At 40.4% G+C, this 18135-nt stretch overlaps 1 protein-coding gene across 1 annotated transcript; it reads left to right on the top strand.

The window, feature by feature from the left end:
- The first annotated feature begins 7487 nt into the window (after positions 1-7487).
- LOC137095660 (phospholipase A2 inhibitor and Ly6/PLAUR domain-containing protein-like) lies at positions 7488-18134 on the top strand. The gene is made up of 5 exons (XM_067462425.1): positions 7488-7587; positions 10286-10372; positions 12307-12423; positions 13371-13552; positions 18090-18134. Exons 1-5 carry the CDS (start codon positions 7527-7529, stop codon positions 18132-18134), a joined length of 492 nt encoding a protein of 163 aa, XP_067318526.1. The 5' UTR covers positions 7488-7526.
- Position 18135: the final 1 nt, after the last annotated feature.

Below are 18135 nucleotides of genomic sequence, written 5' to 3'. Positions count from 1 at the left end.
AGGTCAAAACCAGCACTTTGAATTGTGCTCAGAAGCTAATAGGCAGCCAGTGGAACTGGTATAGCAAGGGAGTTGTGTACTCCGTGTACCCCGTTCCTGTGAGCAGCCTGGCTGCCGAGCATTGGACTAGCTGGAGCTTCCAGGCAGTTTTCAGAGGCAACCCCACATAGAGTGCATTGCAGTAGTCTATCCTGGATGTAACCAGAGCATGGACCATCGTGGCCAAGTTAGACCTCTCAAGGTACAGGCGCAGCTGGCGCACAAGTTTTAATTGTGCGAAAGTTCCCCTGGCCACTGTACTGTGGACTCAAATAATGATGGATCTGGACCAAACTTGGCATGAATATGTAGTAATGGGTGGATTAAAGTCAGTAAATGTACACATGCACATACACGCACAAATCCCAAATATGGTAACCTTGAACTCACCTATGACAGAACCCACAAATTCAATCATTTGAGGTTCAACAGAGTAATAAAATGACATATTTGTGGTAACTGAGCTCTTGTCCTTATTGCAACACATTTTTGTTTAAAAGATGAAATGGTTTTAGAGAGACAGTTGACTTTTCTATCAGGAAATCTAGAAAGAAGCTATTAATTTCTATCTGATGAAACGTTAGGATAAAAATGAAAATAGGACAAAGCATGTAGGAGACGGAAGACTTCCATGGGATAATAGTGGCACAATGTAACTTCTGTATCAGTGGCTTTGTTTATCCATATCTCACAAAATGTGTCCTGCTACTTTAGAAATTTTCTGGGTCCACTTGCATGACTCTATAGAATTCCTGGGCCAGAAGTCATTATGATCCACAGATTCACATCCCTACACAAAATCACGGACTGTATCCCCCACAGATACAGGGACCAGACAGTACTTTGTTGTTAAAGTTCAGTGATTTTATCCAATTGCAGTTCTTACTTACTTACTTACTTAGGTGATCCCTCGTTGTCCGAGGATGATGGTCCTCCAAGTGTAGTGTCTTGGTGGTGGGTCCGTAGGTGTCTGTGGAGCCCTATTCTTGATCTGCATCTTCTCCTGCAGTGAGGACATCAGTTTACAGGTGGAAGGTGGTCCCACTCAGGGTTGGCTTGACACATTTCTCCCTCTTGCCCTCCATTTGTGCCTCTCCAAATTCTGCAGCACTGCTGATCACAGCTGACCTCCAGCTAGAGTGCTCAAGGGCCAGGGCTTCCCAGTCTGTCTCTGTATCTATGCCATAGTGTTTAAGGTTGGCTTTTAGCCCATCTTTAAATATCTTTTCCTGTCCACCACATTACATTTCCTGTTCTTGAGTTGGAAGTATAGTAACTGCTTTGCAACATGGTGATCGGGCACTCAGACAACGTGGCCAGTCCAGCGGAGTTGATGGCATAGGAGCATCACTTCAATGCTGGTGGTCTTTGCTTCTTCCAGCACACTGACATTGCAATTCAAGATATTATGAAAAGGGATGGCTATATATCTGTTACACTAACATCCAATTATATGTGTATTTTATTTATATATTTAATGCATATCCTGCCTACTAGGCATGGTTAGGTCCAGTCAGAATCTTCGTTATTTGGCATAAAGTTGGAAAAATTTCCTTTTTGAAGTGATTTTGAAGTAAGAAAACCCAGGAGTTCTTTGCCCTTCTGAAGCTTTTTTGCCATTTTTGTTTCAACTCATGAAGTGAGTCGGAAATTAGTGAGTCAGCTCAAGCCAGAGAAGCGAGTTATAAAGGGAGAAGCATGAATTTGCTCTGCTTCTGTCTCAAGCCAGAAAAGTCAGCCAGTTTTAAACCCAGAGAAGCGAGTTATAAATGGGAGAAGCATGAATTTGCTCCGCTTCTGTCTCAAGCCAGAAAAGCCAGCCAGTGTTAAACCCAGAGAAGCGAGTTATAAACTAGAGAAGCATGAATTTGCGAGTTTCCTCTACTTGCTTTCTCCCTGCTCCTGGAGTAAAACAACTAATTTCAAAGTAAAGACCACACAATGAAACAGTAAATAACACTTTCAAACTATTAACAAAAGGATCCGGACGTCTCTGAAGGTTTGAAAAGTTTTGAACTTTTTTTCTGTGAAAATCAGAATTGACTTAAAATCGAACCACTGGCGCCCCCTACACCCGAAATGAGTTTTGAACAGCCTACCTTCTGAAATGGGATTTAAGACAATTGACAACACAATTTGCCTAGCTTCCAAGATCGGACAGCAACTGGTGCCTTTAGAATATTTAGACTCCAGTAAGCTAGCTATAAAACTCAAATTAATTTGGCAATGAGATGCCTGTTCTAAAAGAAGTGATTTTATGGGAAATAACTCTGCACACAGATGTCATCAACTGACATTATTTATTAAACATTCTGGGAAACAGAGTAAATTCAGATGTTTTTAAAAATGGAAAAAACTCACGGTTTATTCTAGCATTTCAGGAGAGGACACGAACCCCAAAGGCCCATTCTATCCCAAACTGAAGGCATCCATCAGTCCATTTGTACATAGAATTTCCTCCCATGGTGAGGACTCAGTTTTCTTCCATACCAATCATTTGGACTTGCCTCCTTAAGAGTAAAGGTTTGTCTATATATGGACTAAATAACAACAACAATAATTTTATTGATTAGTATTGATATCACAATACCAAACCAAACATCAACAAGGCTTGATAAGCCTTGATTACACTCTGTGTCAGTGTTTCTCAACTTAGGGGTCGGGAACCCTGGGGGAAGTCACAAGGACATGTCAGAGGGGTCATCATACTTACTCTATGTAGTAAGTTAAAATAAGACACTTATAACAATACAGTAAATAATATCATAAAACTAAACATCGATATATTTCCTTATCACTCCTACATTTTACCCCAAGCAGCCCGACATGTTGTTTTGTTTAAATGAAACAAACTAAACAAAAATAATATTCATCTCATAGTGATTTTAAGCCTGACATACATCTTTAACAATCCATTTACCACATGTATTTTTTTTTGGGGGGGGGGGGAGTGGTTGATGTGTGTGGCATTAGTGGAATCATTACAAGCCCAATGCAGATTGGCAAAATATGGTGCCAAACAGAATATTTTTCATCAGTGTAAACAAGCTCCAAAAGAGAATGAAGGGGTCAAGTCAAAAGTACACCAGTGGCGTACTATGGGCCAAGAGAACTGACATAAACCAGAAGTTGGTCAAAACAGATATCTCAATTATGTTTCACTTCTGGTTTATGATATACAATAGAGCTGGTGAACATGTTTGAAAATATAATTTAAAAGTGGTTAAGAAATCTCTTTCTAGAGTGTCAAGAAACTGTGGCAAAATCTTGGGCTGTTGAAAATTTTCATGGTTCAAGATCAATTCTGAACAAAGTTTGCATGTGGATATTTTGCGCAGAAAAGAACAATATTTTTTAAAAAATTAAATAGTGTATTTTAAAAATAAATTTGAATGATTCAATTTTTAATTTTATTTATTATTAATAACAACAACAACAACAACAACAACAACTTTATTTATATTCTGCTCTGTCTCCCCAAAGGGCGGATTCCAAACATGAAAGGCAAACATTCAATGCCTGAATATAACAAACAATACATCCATACTAACAAAATGATGCCTTAAAGCAAAAACTGGGGGCTTATACTTACTGGTGGCTTTCAGATGCTATAAGAAGCTTCAAACAGCCAGGGGCCAGGCATGTAGCCAGAGGGGGGGGGGCTCGGGGGGCTTCAGTCCCCCCTGAAATTCTCATGGTGATTCGTGAAAAGGCCTTACTGGTGCATTATTTAAACTGTTATGTTTATTCATATCATGATCTGATCACCATACTCAATATATCCCATATGCATGGGGGTATTGGGGTAATGATACAAGAGGTTTGCTAGGCTAGACCCTCTTTCACTCAGACTCAGCCCCCCCCGAAACTCAGCCCCCCCCCCGAAACCCCCCCTGAAATTTTTTTTAGCCCCCCCCCTCCCCGAAACGAAATCCTGGCTACGGGCCTGCCAGGGGCGGCTCAACCCATTACACAAAGTAAGCCTTTGCAGTATAGTTGATTTTACCCAGGGGCGCTCTTGAGGCGCTCTTGGGGAAAAATAGACCTTGACATATGTGAGTTGTAGTTACTGGGATGTATAATTCACCTACAATTAAAGAGCATTCTGAACTCCACCAATGATGGAATTAAACCAAATATGGCACACAGAACTCCCACAACGAACAGAAAATATATATCAGTGATTGGTTGGGGGGAGGGGGGAGGGGGGGGCAAAATACTGTTTGCTTACCCTTGAAAATTACCTAGGGCCGCCTCTGCAAACAGCACAACAAAAATGTCTCTCTGTGGTTCCTTCCTTTCATGCAAATTCTTGTCAACAATTTCTAACACCTAGCTGTGGTTTGCCCCATTTGCAGCTTAATGTCTTAGTTAATAGCAACGTTCATATGCGACATTTCTGGAAATGAAGCCCATAGAAAAACCTAATGGTCTTTATATATATAACTTCTGATGCTTCCAGTAAGCAATCGGCTTCAGCTTATTAAAATGCACACTAATAGTATTAAGTAGTAAACATATGCTTAAAATGAAATGAGTCTTTTGTAAATCAGTCTTGGTACTTTCTTCAAATACATGTTTGCAATAAAAAAATAGCTGGAATCCTATTCAGTAATTATAATGTTGGCACAGTGGGTTAAACCACTGAGCTGCTGAACTTGCTGACTGAATGGTTGGCAGTTCGAATCTGGGGAGCGGGATGAGCTCCCACTATTAGCCCCAGCTTCTGCCAGCCTAGCAGCTTGAAAACATGCAAATGTGAGAAGCTCAATAGGTACCGCTTCTGCAGGAAGGTAGCACTACTCCATGCAGTCATGCCAGCCACATGACTTTGGAGGTGTCTATGGATAATGCTGGCTCTTCGACTTAGAAATGGAGATGAGCACCACTCCTCAGAGTTGGACACAACTAAACAATGTCAGGGAAACCTTTACCTGAAGTATAACCCAAGACTTCTTAATCAATCCAGTTTTTGCTTAATGGCATTGCATGATTGCACTGACTCAAACTGTTCCCCAGATCCAACCACTGAAACCACACAGTAGTAGCAGAACCCCCCTCCCCCCTGCCTTGCAAAACATAGTTATTCTTGGTTCTAGAAAGTAGGGCAATGAGTAATAGATTGAAAGAATGCTATAACAGCAGCTCTAGCAGGATCCTGAGGAGATCCTCTCTCTCCCTTTTGTAGAACATCCCATGAGCAGGAGACATCATTGATCACCTCCTTCTCTAGCACCCTCGAAAACATCATGCCAGGAGCTTGGTGGCCACACTACTTACCTGATGCCATGTGCCAGGTTTCAGTATCAAGGCAGAGATTACGTAAACAAAAGCACAATAAACCAAAAAATATATTTTATGTATGAAATGTCTTACGTCTTTCAAGGTCCAGCCAATATAATAGAGTTGCAAAACACAAACTGATAATAATGCAACAATGCTAAGGCCAAGAGTCCAGTTAGTGAAGGCAAGCCGAGGAGTACAGAGTTAGGTCAGGGACAACAACAACCAATAACCAAGGTCACAGTTCAGTGGTGAAATGCCAGGAGTTCAATTGTCAGGATCCATATGTCAATGGTCAGGGATCTAGGAATATTAACCAAAGTCAGAGTTCAAAGGTCAAGTCAAGAAGTCAGGGGAAAAAACCCTGAAGTCAAAATCCATAAACCAAAAGCCAGGAACTCAGAAATACAAACTGGACTAGGTTATGGAGCAGCTAATTAATAGCCAGCTGCATTAAATCACTTCTGACCGAAAGGTCATGAGTTCAAAGCCATCCCGGTTGGAGTGAGCTCCTGGCCATTAATAGTCTAGTTTATTGTTGATCTATGCAGCCCAAAAGACAGTTGCATCTGTCAAGTAGGAAATTTAGGTACCGCTTTATGTGGGGAAGCTAATTTAATTAATTTACGACACTATAAAATCTCCAGCAGTGTGCAAAAGAATGAGGAAGTACTCTCTGAAAGGCCCTGGTGTCACAAGTGGATGGTGAAGTGACAGCTCCCCCTGGTGACCGGAATCGAGCATACCCTCATGAAACCAGAAAGCTGTAATATTAAATTGCCTCTGTGTCTGTCTATATATGTTGTGTGTCTAACGGCATTGAATGTTTGCCATGTATATGTGCATTGTAATCCGCCCTTTGTCCCCTGCGGGGTGAGATGGGCGGAATATAAATATTGTAAATAAAATAAAATAAATAAATAAACTGAAGTCAAACTTCAAAGTGAGGAATTCAGAAATACATACAGGGTCTGAAGTAAGTGTACAAGGAATCAAGGTCAAGTCCAAAATTCTAATACCAGGAATTCTGTTACTGCGACTGTGTTTTTTTTTGTATATTATAATGTTATTTTGTTATTGTATTTCTCTTTTTTCATGGAATTTTGATGATGTTTCTTGTTGTTTATGTTTTGGTTTTATTTTGATGTAATATGTTGTTCAGGCTTGACCCCATGTAAGCCTCTCCGAGTCCCCATCGGGGAGATGGTGGCGGGGTATAAATAAAAAAATATTATTATTATTATTATTATTATTATTATTATTATTATTATTGGAAACCAAGGGCCAGTATAGTCAGAGTCTAGATTAAAGATATGTCTGCTATGCAGAGCTATTCCCCAGAGGCCTCATGGGCCATCCAGTCAAACTCCCTGCCAAAAAGCAGGAAACTTGTATTCAAAACACCCCCAACAGATGGCCATCCAGCCTCTGCTTAAAAGTCTCCAAAGAAGGAGCTTCTACCACACTCCGGGGCAGAGAGTTCCACTGCTGAACAACTCACACAGAATCTCCTTTTATTCCTATACTTCGAAGCCATTGTCCGTGTCCTCGTCTCCAGGGCAGCAGAAAACAAGCTTGCTTCCTCCCTATGACTTCCCCTCACATATTTATACATGGCTATTGTATCTCCTCTCAGCCTTCCCTTCTGCAGGCTAAACATGCCCAACTCTTAAACAGCCCCTTATAGGGCTTGTTCTCCAGGCCCTTGATCATTTTAGTTGCACCCTCCTTTGGACACATTCCAGCTTGTCAACATCTCCCTTAAAATGCATGGCAAAGTATTCCAATTCTGGGCACCGCAATTTAAGGGAGATGTTGGTGTTCTTGTCCTCTTATTATATTCTTCCAGATTTAGGCATTAGTTCATGTAATTATAAATATCAAAATATATACAGAATTTATGGCAACAACATGCTGTAAGCTTCTCATCAGTGGCCTATTTTTTATAGTTGCCTTGGAGAAAAACTGGTGAAGAACAGCATGAAACCTCTGGTCAATGACTTTTTCCCCTATGCGTGTGGAGATTGCCAAGAATTTCTGAATTTGGTGAGCCTTCTCCAAAGCGTTTCTTAGAAATGGTGTGATGTCACCGACCCTACTTTTTTTTTCTTCAGGATGTTTATGGAGAAAAAAATCACAACAGTTCTGTAAAAAGCTGAAAGATTTTCAGAGGCAAACTCTTTGTTCCCTTTTCAAGCCCCCAAATGCGATATATAAAGCCAGCTTCTTGTGTTTTCTGCCTTCATTCTGTCTTTGCAGCTACAGGTGAGTCATGGGGAATCCCAATTGGCTCCAAATCTATTATTGCTTTTAAAATTCACTGCCTCCTCTCAGTAGAAAGGGACTTCTAATTGTCAACTCAGTTCGTCTACTCTGCCAATTAATGCAGTTTGAAACTTCATTATATGGTCAGTGTAGATGCATATAATGCAGTTTAGCTGCATTGAACAGCATTATATGAGTCTACATTGACCATACAATGCTATTTGCGATTTCAGGCTACTGGTTGTCTGTTTGATGGTTAATTTTATATTGTGTTATGCTGTTGTTGTTTTATTTTGCTTGTTGCTATTTTATGAATTTTAATGAGTTATATTTTAACTATGATCGGGCTTGTTCCCGTGTAAGCCGCCCCGATCAACATAGTTAAAACATAACACATTAAAATTCATAAAACAGCAACAAGCAAAATAAAACAACAACAGCATAACACAATATAAAAACAACCATCAAACAGACAATCAGTAGCCTGAAATAACATCTTTGGGGAGATGGAGGCAGGATGCAACAATAAAGTTGTTGTTGTTGTTGTTGTTGTTGTTATTGTCAAAGGCTTCCATGGCTGGAATCCCTGGGTTGTTGTAGGTTTTTCGGGTATGCATTTGTTTTGGGGGTATGCATTTGCCCAAGGAAGAACATTCCTTTCTTTCTTTTAAATAATAATAATAATAATAATAATAATAATAATAATAATAATAGATGTTGCAGATTTGCAAGAGCCTTTGCCTTTTTCTTCCCTTCCCACCCATGCAATCTTTTTCTTCTTCATGACTTACAAGGGCTCTTTCTCTTTTCAAAACATTCCCTTCTCGCTCTCTCACTCTCCCTTTCTTAGAAAAATAAGAATTTTCCAAAATGGGCAACTCCAGCCAGGGAGGAGAAGTGGAGTGAGTGAGGCTTTGAAAAACAAAATGTACTGTTAAGGGAGGAGAGAGAACTATATCATATATATCATCACTCTGAAAGCTGTTCAACAGTGGAACTCTCTACCTCAAAGTGTGGTGGAGACTCCAATGGAGGCTTTTAAACAGAAGCTGGATGGCTATCTGTTGGGGGTGCTTTGAACGTGATTGTCCTGCTTCTTGGTAGTAGGTTGGACTGGATGGTCCATGAGGTCTTTTCCAACTCTATGAATGTATGATTCTATTACAAATGAGGGCTCGGAGCCGTGACCCCATTATAAGTGGAGGGAGGCTTTTTTGGCTACAAAAAAGGGCTGAAAAAAATTGGCTTATCTTCGAGTATATACGGTATTCTTTTCTCTAAGGAAGCAATTAGTAATGTTAGCAATTATCTTTCCTCTCTGAGAAAATCTTTAAAAATCACACATTTTCCAATTCAAAACTTCTTCTGGTTGAAATTTTCAAGCAACTATTTTATGCAGAAAATAATATTTTTACGGAGTCTTTAATTTGTTTAGTTCCTGCCATGTTCCAATTGTGCATGACAGATGCAGATGGATGTTCTATTTCAAAACTCATTTATTCAATTCTAGTGTTTTCTCTATACTGATTTTGTATTTATTTTTGGGTGCATTTTTTAAAATTCCAGTGTATACCTAGACAATGTGTATATTGTTGGACATTTTTTCTCACAATGATAGTTATTATTATTATTATTATTATTATTAAACTTTATTTGTACCCCGCTAGCATCTCCCGAAGGATTCAATGCGGCTTACACAGGCCAAGGCCTCAACACACAACATAACAATACAATCTAAGCAAATCAACAATTAAAACAGAATAAAGCAAAAATAAACAACAGGCAAAAAACAATACATTAAAACACAATAGAACTGGGCCGGGCCAGAGTAATGGGTACAAGAATTAAAAGTGCTGATGTGACAGGAGGTGTGTATAAGGCTTCTAGGGCAAGTGCGATGTGTGATGTGCAGCAATCATTGGTTCTAGTAAAGTGCTTATGGGACTTGGTAATGGAGATTTCCTAATCTGGGAAGGCGCATCGGAAAAGCCAGGTCTTCAAGTTCTTTCTGAAGACTGCCAATGTAGGGGCCTGTCTAAGATCTTTGGGGAGGGTGTTCCAGAGTCGGGGGGCCACCATGGAAAAGGCCCTGTCCCGCGTCCCCACCAAGTGCGCTTGCGACGCAGGTGGGATCACGAGCAGGGCCTCTCCAGATGACCGAAGTGAACGTGTGGGTTCGTAGATGGAGATGCGGTCACGCAGGTAGGCAGGTCCCAAACCGTTCAGGGCTTTGTAGGTAAGCACCTGCACCTTAAATTGGGCTCGGAATATAAACGGCAGCCAGTGGAGCCCCTTGAACAGCAGGGTTGACCTCTCTCTGTAAGGGGCCCCAGCTAGCATCCTGGCTGCTAATCGTTGGACCAGTTGGAACTTCCGAGCCATCTTCAAGGGCAGCCCCACGTAGAGCGCATTGCAGTAGTCCAATCTTATTATTTCTTACCCCCCTTTCCTCATGGATCAAGGCGGGTCACAGCACAGTCAAAAACACACAAATTATATTAAAAAACTACAAACATACATATTAAAATTCCTCACTCCCTAAAAAGTGCACAGATTCCTGATTGCCAAATTAGTCTGGTTTTTTCATGCAGGTTTGTGGTGAATGGTTTGGGTAAATCTATGTAGGAAAGTGTCAATGCAGTTTATTCACATTCATTCTTATAAGTGATTTTTCCCTCTGAACACTGTTTTTCCCCAGGTGGCAGACATTTCTTCAGAAGGGGTTTTCACGTCATCATGAAAGCTGTTCTAGGACTCTCCATTTTCTCTGTGCTTCTAAGTACAGGTAGGAAATTCTATTAACCCTTTTGCTGCTTGCAAGTAACTAGGGCTGGGCGGTTTCGTTTAGTTAATTCGTAATTCGTTAATAATTCGTTAATTTTTTTAATTACAAAACGATAACTAACCATTCTGGAGCAATTTTTTAAAAAACGAATTTTTAAATAGTTTTGTAAATGCTTCGTATTTCGTTATTGTATTCGTTTCATTATTGTTTTGAGGTCGTTTCGTTATTATTTCCGCATGTCTGGGGCAAGTTTTATGGTTGTTTTTTGTTTAATTAGTGAAAAAAAATTATAATATCACACCAACAGTCAACAACAGAGGGAGAGGGAAGCTTCAGAAGTTTTTGGAGGTTTTTTAGCGTATTTCGCGGTCGCGTCCGCCATTAACGAATCGATTCGTTATTGTTTCGGAAATCGATTTGTTAATGTTTTGTAATTTTTTTCACATTTATGAAATTTCGTAAATATCGAACTTTTTAAAAGGAAAATTTTGTAATTATTTTAAATAACGAAACGCAAAAACCCCCAAAAAACAAATCGATTTTAGAAACAATTTTTTCCGTTGTTACCCAGGCCTACAAGTAACCTATATAAATCATCTTTTTGGGGTCAACAAAAAAACAGCTGGCATTGTTTGGAGTGGTGTGAGGGATGTAAGCAATGACTCAGGTACTTTTCAAAAATGAAAACTTGCATATGTCAAAAACAAAAATGGAAAAGGATGGTAGGAACCCTGAATTCCTAACAACCTTGGCCAACAATGTCTTAATATGATCAGAAACAAAGGAAGTCATTTCCAGTTCTTTGAAAACAATATTCAATATATTTTTTAGAATGCCGGGTTACAGCATTACTAAAGGTGGGTTACAGCATTACTAAAAGATAAACAAACATATAATCATTTTAAAACACTCCATAAAATACATATATTAAAGCATACTCCCATAGCATACACATTAAAATACACAAAACAAGAATTAGTCATACAGTGGAAGTTCAAAATTCACCACTAAAACTGTCTGGGTAGGCTGCTGGAAGAGATAGGTCTTCATTTGTATCTTAAATTCCGACAGCTGATTCAGCTGTCGGAGCTCTACCGGCAGGTTGTTCCACAGTCATGGGGCAGACAATGAAAAGATCCTCTGGGTAGTGGTTGCCAGTCTAGTTTTGGCTAGTTGGAGTAACTGGCCCCCAGAGGACTTAACTGTGCAGGGCAGGTTGTACGGCAGAAGGTGATCCTTTAGGTAACCTGGACCCAAACCATGTAGGGCTTTTAAGGTCAAAACTAACACCTTGCACTTTTCCCAGAAACTAATTGGCAGCCATTGGAGTGACTTTAGGATTGGTGAAATATGCTTACTCCTAGATGTTCCTGTAACCAATCTGGCTGCTGTATTTTGAACCAACTGGAGTTTCTGAACTTGATACAAAGGTTTCAGAAGTCCAGCCTTGAGGTTACTAGTGTGTGTGTACACTACCATATTCAGGTCCTCCAAATCCAGGAAGGGTGCAGCTGGTGATAGCATTCATGACTGTCGAATCTACCTGGTATGTCATTTAGAGAGACTGATCGAGGAGCACTCCCAAGATGCAAACACAGTCTTTAGGGGAAGTGTAACTCCATCCAGGACTGGTTGACACACTTTCACCCCCAGATTAGGACCCATGATGGCAAGCACCTCTGTTTTGTCTGGATTCAGTTTCAATTTGTTTTTCCTCATCCAGATCATTACCTTCTCCAGGCATTCGGTAAGAGGGGACATGGTTATCCTTAGCTGTAGCTGCTTTTGAAGGCATTGAGAAATATATTTGGGTGTCATCAGCATACTGATAGCACCCTACTCCAAGCATTGAGTTCAGTCTCTTGATCAAGAAAAGAAATAGAAAAAGTGCACAAGCCATGTAGCCTTTTCAGTCTTTCTCTTTCCTCCCTTAGGTGCCTCACTGGAGTGTGAAACTTGTACCAGTTCAAGCAGTATCTGTACTGGCAGGATGAAGACTTGTAGCTATGATGAAGACACCTGTTTCACTCTTTTGAGTGAAACCTCAGGAGGTAGGTGAGAAGAAATATAAACCAGTTGGTGCCTCTTTTGATATGGACATTTCACAAACTATTTTAAATCCACCTCAATTATGTTTGGTATTTGGCCAAACCTCTGGCTGGTTAGCAATTTATAAAAATCGGCAGGCATGATCACAGAATCACCAGTCTTGGTAAATTAGCTGATGAGGACAACAGAAAGGTCACGGTACATTTTAGGATCCATCAGCTGCTTTGGTTCTTACCCAACCAAATGCTTTAGAGTTCTACATTACTCAACAAAACCCAATATTAAAATTTAGGTTGATTTCTTGAACATTTTTATGTTTTCTGGGAACTGATCAACAAATTTGACATTTGGGGGTGAATTGTGTATTCATTGACTCTATTTCTATTGAATTCAATATGAAGCAATTGTAAGGGTTTTGGGAATACCAACCAAAATCTATTTTTCATTTAGTTCATAAGTGAATGTCTACCCAGACTTTTCCTATGTATTTATTTAAAGGCATATATGTAATTGTAGCCTAAATACGCAAATCCTTTCTGTTCTCACAAGCAATGTAGGATCAGGCATTGAAAGAAAACCTACCCAGAATATCATACATGGTTGACTATATAATGAAGGCAATGGCATACTGCTCCTGTTTAATTCCCACTCCAAGAAAGCTTTTTGAAAACCACCCTGTTTTTGAAACCCACTTTTAATTTCAGAATTCTGCACAGAATTTGCATGCGGTTGTTTTCTGCAGAAAATATGGAAGAAACAGATTTTTCTGAGCAGAAAATGAATTTCTATGTAAATATATTATTTTTCTAACAGAAAATGTTTACGATACAGAAAATACTGCAGCGGTGGTGTAATTGTATGTGCAGACACAAAGCAGCCACAGAAAAATTATAACCTGTGCCTTGAAGACTTCAGGATAACTAAACAAATTCTTTTTCTGCTTTTTCAGTCGGAGTAAAAACTTATGTCATAGCAAAAGGCTGCAGCAACTCCCAGTTCTGCAAACGTGAACCCAATGTTCTGAATTTTGGTCAAAGAAGATTCCAAAGAGACGCTGTCTCCTGTTGTGTGGGAAATGAATGCGCTGGAGTCTACCCACGATGTAAGACTACAATACTTTTTTTTGCTTCTGTAAGATGTTCACAGCCTGAGCTGTCTTCTTTCTCTTTCTTTTTTTTTTTCCTAGCACTGCATCTTCCAAACAAGAAACACAGAAAGGTGTTACAAATTTCAGTACATTCATCATTAGGTAAAGGTTTTCCCCTGACATTAAGTCCAGTCGTGTCCGACTCGGGGGTGTGGTGCTCATCTCCATTTCTAAGCCGAAAAGCCAGCATTGTCCGTAGATACCTCCAATGTCATGTGGTTGGCATGACTTCATGGAGTGTCATTACCTTCCCGCAGGAGTGGTACCTATTGATGTACTCACATTTTGCATGTTTTCGAACTGCTAGGTTGGCAGAAGCTGAGGCTGACAGCAGAAGCTCACACCACTCCCTGAATTCAAACCTGTGACCTTTTGGTCAACAGGCTCAGCAGCTCAGCGCTTTAACCCATTATTTCACTGTGCTCTGGTGGCCTGAGTGCTGGTCTAGCACCCTATGTGTGACTAGGGTTCAAATCCTCATGGATCATATATAGTTATATAGGCAGGTTATACTCTCTTAATCTCAGAAAAAGGTGAATGTTGAATCCTCTCTGGACAAATTTTGTCTTGTCTACACTGGCCAGTTAAATCAAAACTGAAATGCTATGGGCGGATTCCAAACATGAAAGGCAAACATTCAATGCCTGAATATAACAAACAATACATCCATACTAACAAAATGATGCCTTAAAGCAAAAACTGGGGGCTTATACTTACTGGTGGCTTTCAGATGCTATAAGAAGCTTCAAACAGCCAGGGGCCAGGCATGTAGCCAGAGGGGGGGGGGCTCGGGGGGCTTCAGTCCCCCCTGAAATTCTCATGGTGATTCGTGAAAAGGCCTTACTGGTGCATTATTTAAACTGTTATGTTTATTCATATCATGATCTGATCACCATACTCAATATATCCCATATGCATGGGGGTATTGGGGTAATGATACAAGAGGTTTGCTAGGCTAGACCCTCTTTCACTCAGACTCAGCCCCCCCCCGAAACTCAGCCCCCCCCCCGAAACCCCCCCTGAAATTTTTTTTAGCCCCCCCCCCTCCCCGAAACGAAATCCTGGCTACGGGCCTGCCAGGGGCGGCTCAACCCATTACACAAAGTAAGCCTTTGCAGTATAGTTGATTTTACCCAGGGGCGCTCTTGAGGCGCTCTTGGGGAAAAATAGACCTTGACATATGTGAGTTGTAGTTACTGGGATGTATAATTCACCTACAATTAAAGAGCATTCTGAACTCCACCAATGATGGAATTAAACCAAATATGGCACACAGAACTCCCACAACGAACAGAAAATATATATCAGTGATTGGTTGGGGGGAGGGGGGAGGGGGGGGCAAAATACTGTTTGCTTACCCTTGAAAATTACCTAGGGCCGCCTCTGCAAACAGCACAACAAAAATGTCTCTCTGTGGTTCCTTCCTTTCATGCAAATTCTTGTCAACAATTTCTAACACCTAGCTGTGGTTTGCCCCATTTGCAGCTTAATGTCTTAGTTAATAGCAACGTTCATATGCGACATTTCTGGAAATGAAGCCCATAGAAAAACCTAATGGTCTTTATATATATAACTTCTGATGCTTCCAGTAAGCAATCGGCTTCAGCTTATTAAAATGCACACTAATAGTATTAAGTAGTAAACATATGCTTAAAATGAAATGAGTCTTTTGTAAATCAGTCTTGGTACTTTCTTCAAATACATGTTTGCAATAAAAAAATAGCTGGAATCCTATTCAGTAATTATAATGTTGGCACAGTGGGTTAAACCACTGAGCTGCTGAACTTGCTGACTGAATGGTTGGCAGTTCGAATCTGGGGAGCGGGATGAGCTCCCACTATTAGCCCCAGCTTCTGCCAGCCTAGCAGCTTGAAAACATGCAAATGTGAGAAGCTCAATAGGTACCGCTTCTGCAGGAAGGTAGCACTACTCCATGCAGTCATGCCAGCCACATGACTTTGGAGGTGTCTATGGATAATGCTGGCTCTTCGACTTAGAAATGGAGATGAGCACCACTCCTCAGAGTTGGACACAACTAAACAATGTCAGGGAAACCTTTACCTGAAGTATAACCCAAGACTTCTTAATCAATCCAGTTTTTGCTTAATGGCATTGCATGATTGCACTGACTCAAACTGTTCCCCAGATCCAACCACTGAAACCACACAGTAGTAGCAGAACCCCCCTCCCCCCTGCCTTGCAAAACATAGTTATTCTTGGTTCTAGAAAGTAGGGCAATGAGTAATAGATTGAAAGAATGCTATAACAGCAGCTCTAGCAGGATCCTGAGGAGATCCTCTCTCTCCCTTTTGTAGAACATCCCATGAGCAGGAGACATCATTGATCACCTCCTTCTCTAGCACCCTCGAAAACATCATGCCAGGAGCTTGGTGGCCACACTACTTACCTGATGCCATGTGCCAGGTTTCAGTATCAAGGCAGAGATTACGTAAACAAAAGCACAATAAACCAAAAAATATATTTTATGTATGAAATGTCTTACGTCTTTCAAGGTCCAGCCAATATAATAGAGTTGCAAAACACAAACTGATAATAATGCAACAATGCTAAGGCCAAGAGTCCAGTTAGTGAAGGCAAGCCGAGGAGTACAGAGTTAGGTCAGGGACAACAACAACCAATAACCAAGGTCACAGTTCAGTGGTGAAATGCCAGGAGTTCAATTGTCAGGATCCATATGTCAATGGTCAGGGATCTAGGAATATTAACCAAAGTCAGAGTTCAAAGGTCAAGTCAAGAAGTCAGGGGAAAAAACCCTGAAGTCAAAATCCATAAACCAAAAGCCAGGAACTCAGAAATACAAACTGGACTAGGTTATGGAGCAGCTAATTAATAGCCAGCTGCATTAAATCACTTCTGACCGAAAGGTCATGAGTTCAAAGCCATCCCGGTTGGAGTGAGCTCCTGGCCATTAATAGTCTAGTTTATTGTTGATCTATGCAGCCCAAAAGACAGTTGCATCTGTCAAGTAGGAAATTTAGGTACCGCTTTATGTGGGGAAGCTAATTTAATTAATTTACGACACTATAAAATCTCCAGCAGTGTGCAAAAGAATGAGGAAGTACTCTCTGAAAGGCCCTGGTGTCACAAGTGGATGGTGAAGTGACAGCTCCCCCTGGTGACCGGAATCGAGCATACCCTCATGAAACCAGAAAGCTGTAATATTAAATTGCCTCTGTGTCTGTCTATATATGTTGTGTGTCTAACGGCATTGAATGTTTGCCATGTATATGTGCATTGTAATCCGCCCTTTGTCCCCTGCGGGGTGAGATGGGCGGAATATAAATATTGTAAATAAAATAAAATAAATAAATAAACTGAAGTCAAACTTCAAAGTGAGGAATTCAGAAATACATACAGGGTCTGAAGTAAGTGTACAAGGAATCAAGGTCAAGTCCAAAATTCTAATACCAGGAATTCTGTTACTGCGACTGTGTTTTTTTTTGTATATTATAATGTTATTTTGTTATTGTATTTCTCTTTTTTCATGGAATTTTGATGATGTTTCTTGTTGTTTATGTTTTGGTTTTATTTTGATGTAATATGTTGTTCAGGCTTGACCCCATGTAAGCCTCTCCGAGTCCCCATCGGGGAGATGGTGGCGGGGTATAAATAAAAAAATATTATTATTATTATTATTATTATTATTATTATTATTATTGGAAACCAAGGGCCAGTATAGTCAGAGTCTAGATTAAAGATATGTCTGCTATGCAGAGCTATTCCCCAGAGGCCTCATGGGCCATCCAGTCAAACTCCCTGCCAAAAAGCAGGAAACTTGTATTCAAAACACCCCCAACAGATGGCCATCCAGCCTCTGCTTAAAAGTCTCCAAAGAAGGAGCTTCTACCACACTCCGGGGCAGAGAGTTCCACTGCTGAACAACTCACACAGAATCTCCTTTTATTCCTATACTTCGAAGCCATTGTCCGTGTCCTCGTCTCCAGGGCAGCAGAAAACAAGCTTGCTTCCTCCCTATGACTTCCCCTCACATATTTATACATGGCTATTGTATCTCCTCTCAGCCTTCCCTTCTGCAGGCTAAACATGCCCAACTCTTAAACAGCCCCTTATAGGGCTTGTTCTCCAGGCCCTTGATCATTTTAGTTGCACCCTCCTTTGGACACATTCCAGCTTGTCAACATCTCCCTTAAAATGCATGGCAAAGTATTCCAATTCTGGGCACCGCAATTTAAGGGAGATGTTGGTGTTCTTGTCCTCTTATTATATTCTTCCAGATTTAGGCATTAGTTCATGTAATTATAAATATCGAAATATATACAGAATTTATGGCAACAACATGCTGTAAGCTTCTCATCAGTGGCCTATTTTTTATAGTTGCCTTGGAGAAAAACTGGTGAAGAACAGCATGAAACCTCTGGTCAATGACTTTTTCCCCTATGCGTGTGGAGATTGCCAAGAATTTCTGAATTTGGTGAGCCTTCTCCAAAGCGTTTCTTAGAAATGGTGTGATGTCACCGACCCTACTTTTTTTTTCTTCAGGATGTTTATGGAGAAAAAAATCACAACAGTTCTGTAAAAAGCTGAA

This window comes from Anolis sagrei, chromosome Y, assembly GCF_037176765.1.
Source record: "Anolis sagrei isolate rAnoSag1 chromosome Y, rAnoSag1.mat, whole genome shotgun sequence".
In the NCBI taxonomy this organism is placed as follows: domain Eukaryota; kingdom Metazoa; phylum Chordata; class Lepidosauria; order Squamata; family Dactyloidae; genus Anolis; species Anolis sagrei.
This window is presented reverse-complemented; position numbering and strand designations above follow the sequence as displayed.

Excerpts from the sequence above, each read along its gene's own strand:
- LOC137095660 (XM_067462425.1), top strand. The coding sequence starts at position 7,527 with ATGCGATATATAAAGCCAGCTTCTTGTGTTTTCTGCCTTCATTCTGTC. Across the intron at positions 10,373-12,306 it reads CTCTGTGCTTCTAAGTACAG|GTGCCTCACTGGAGTGTGAA; the intron begins GTAGGAAATTCT and ends TTCCTCCCTTAG. Across the intron at positions 12,424-13,370 it reads TTTGAGTGAAACCTCAGGAG|TCGGAGTAAAAACTTATGTC; the intron begins GTAGGTGAGAAG and ends CTGCTTTTTCAG.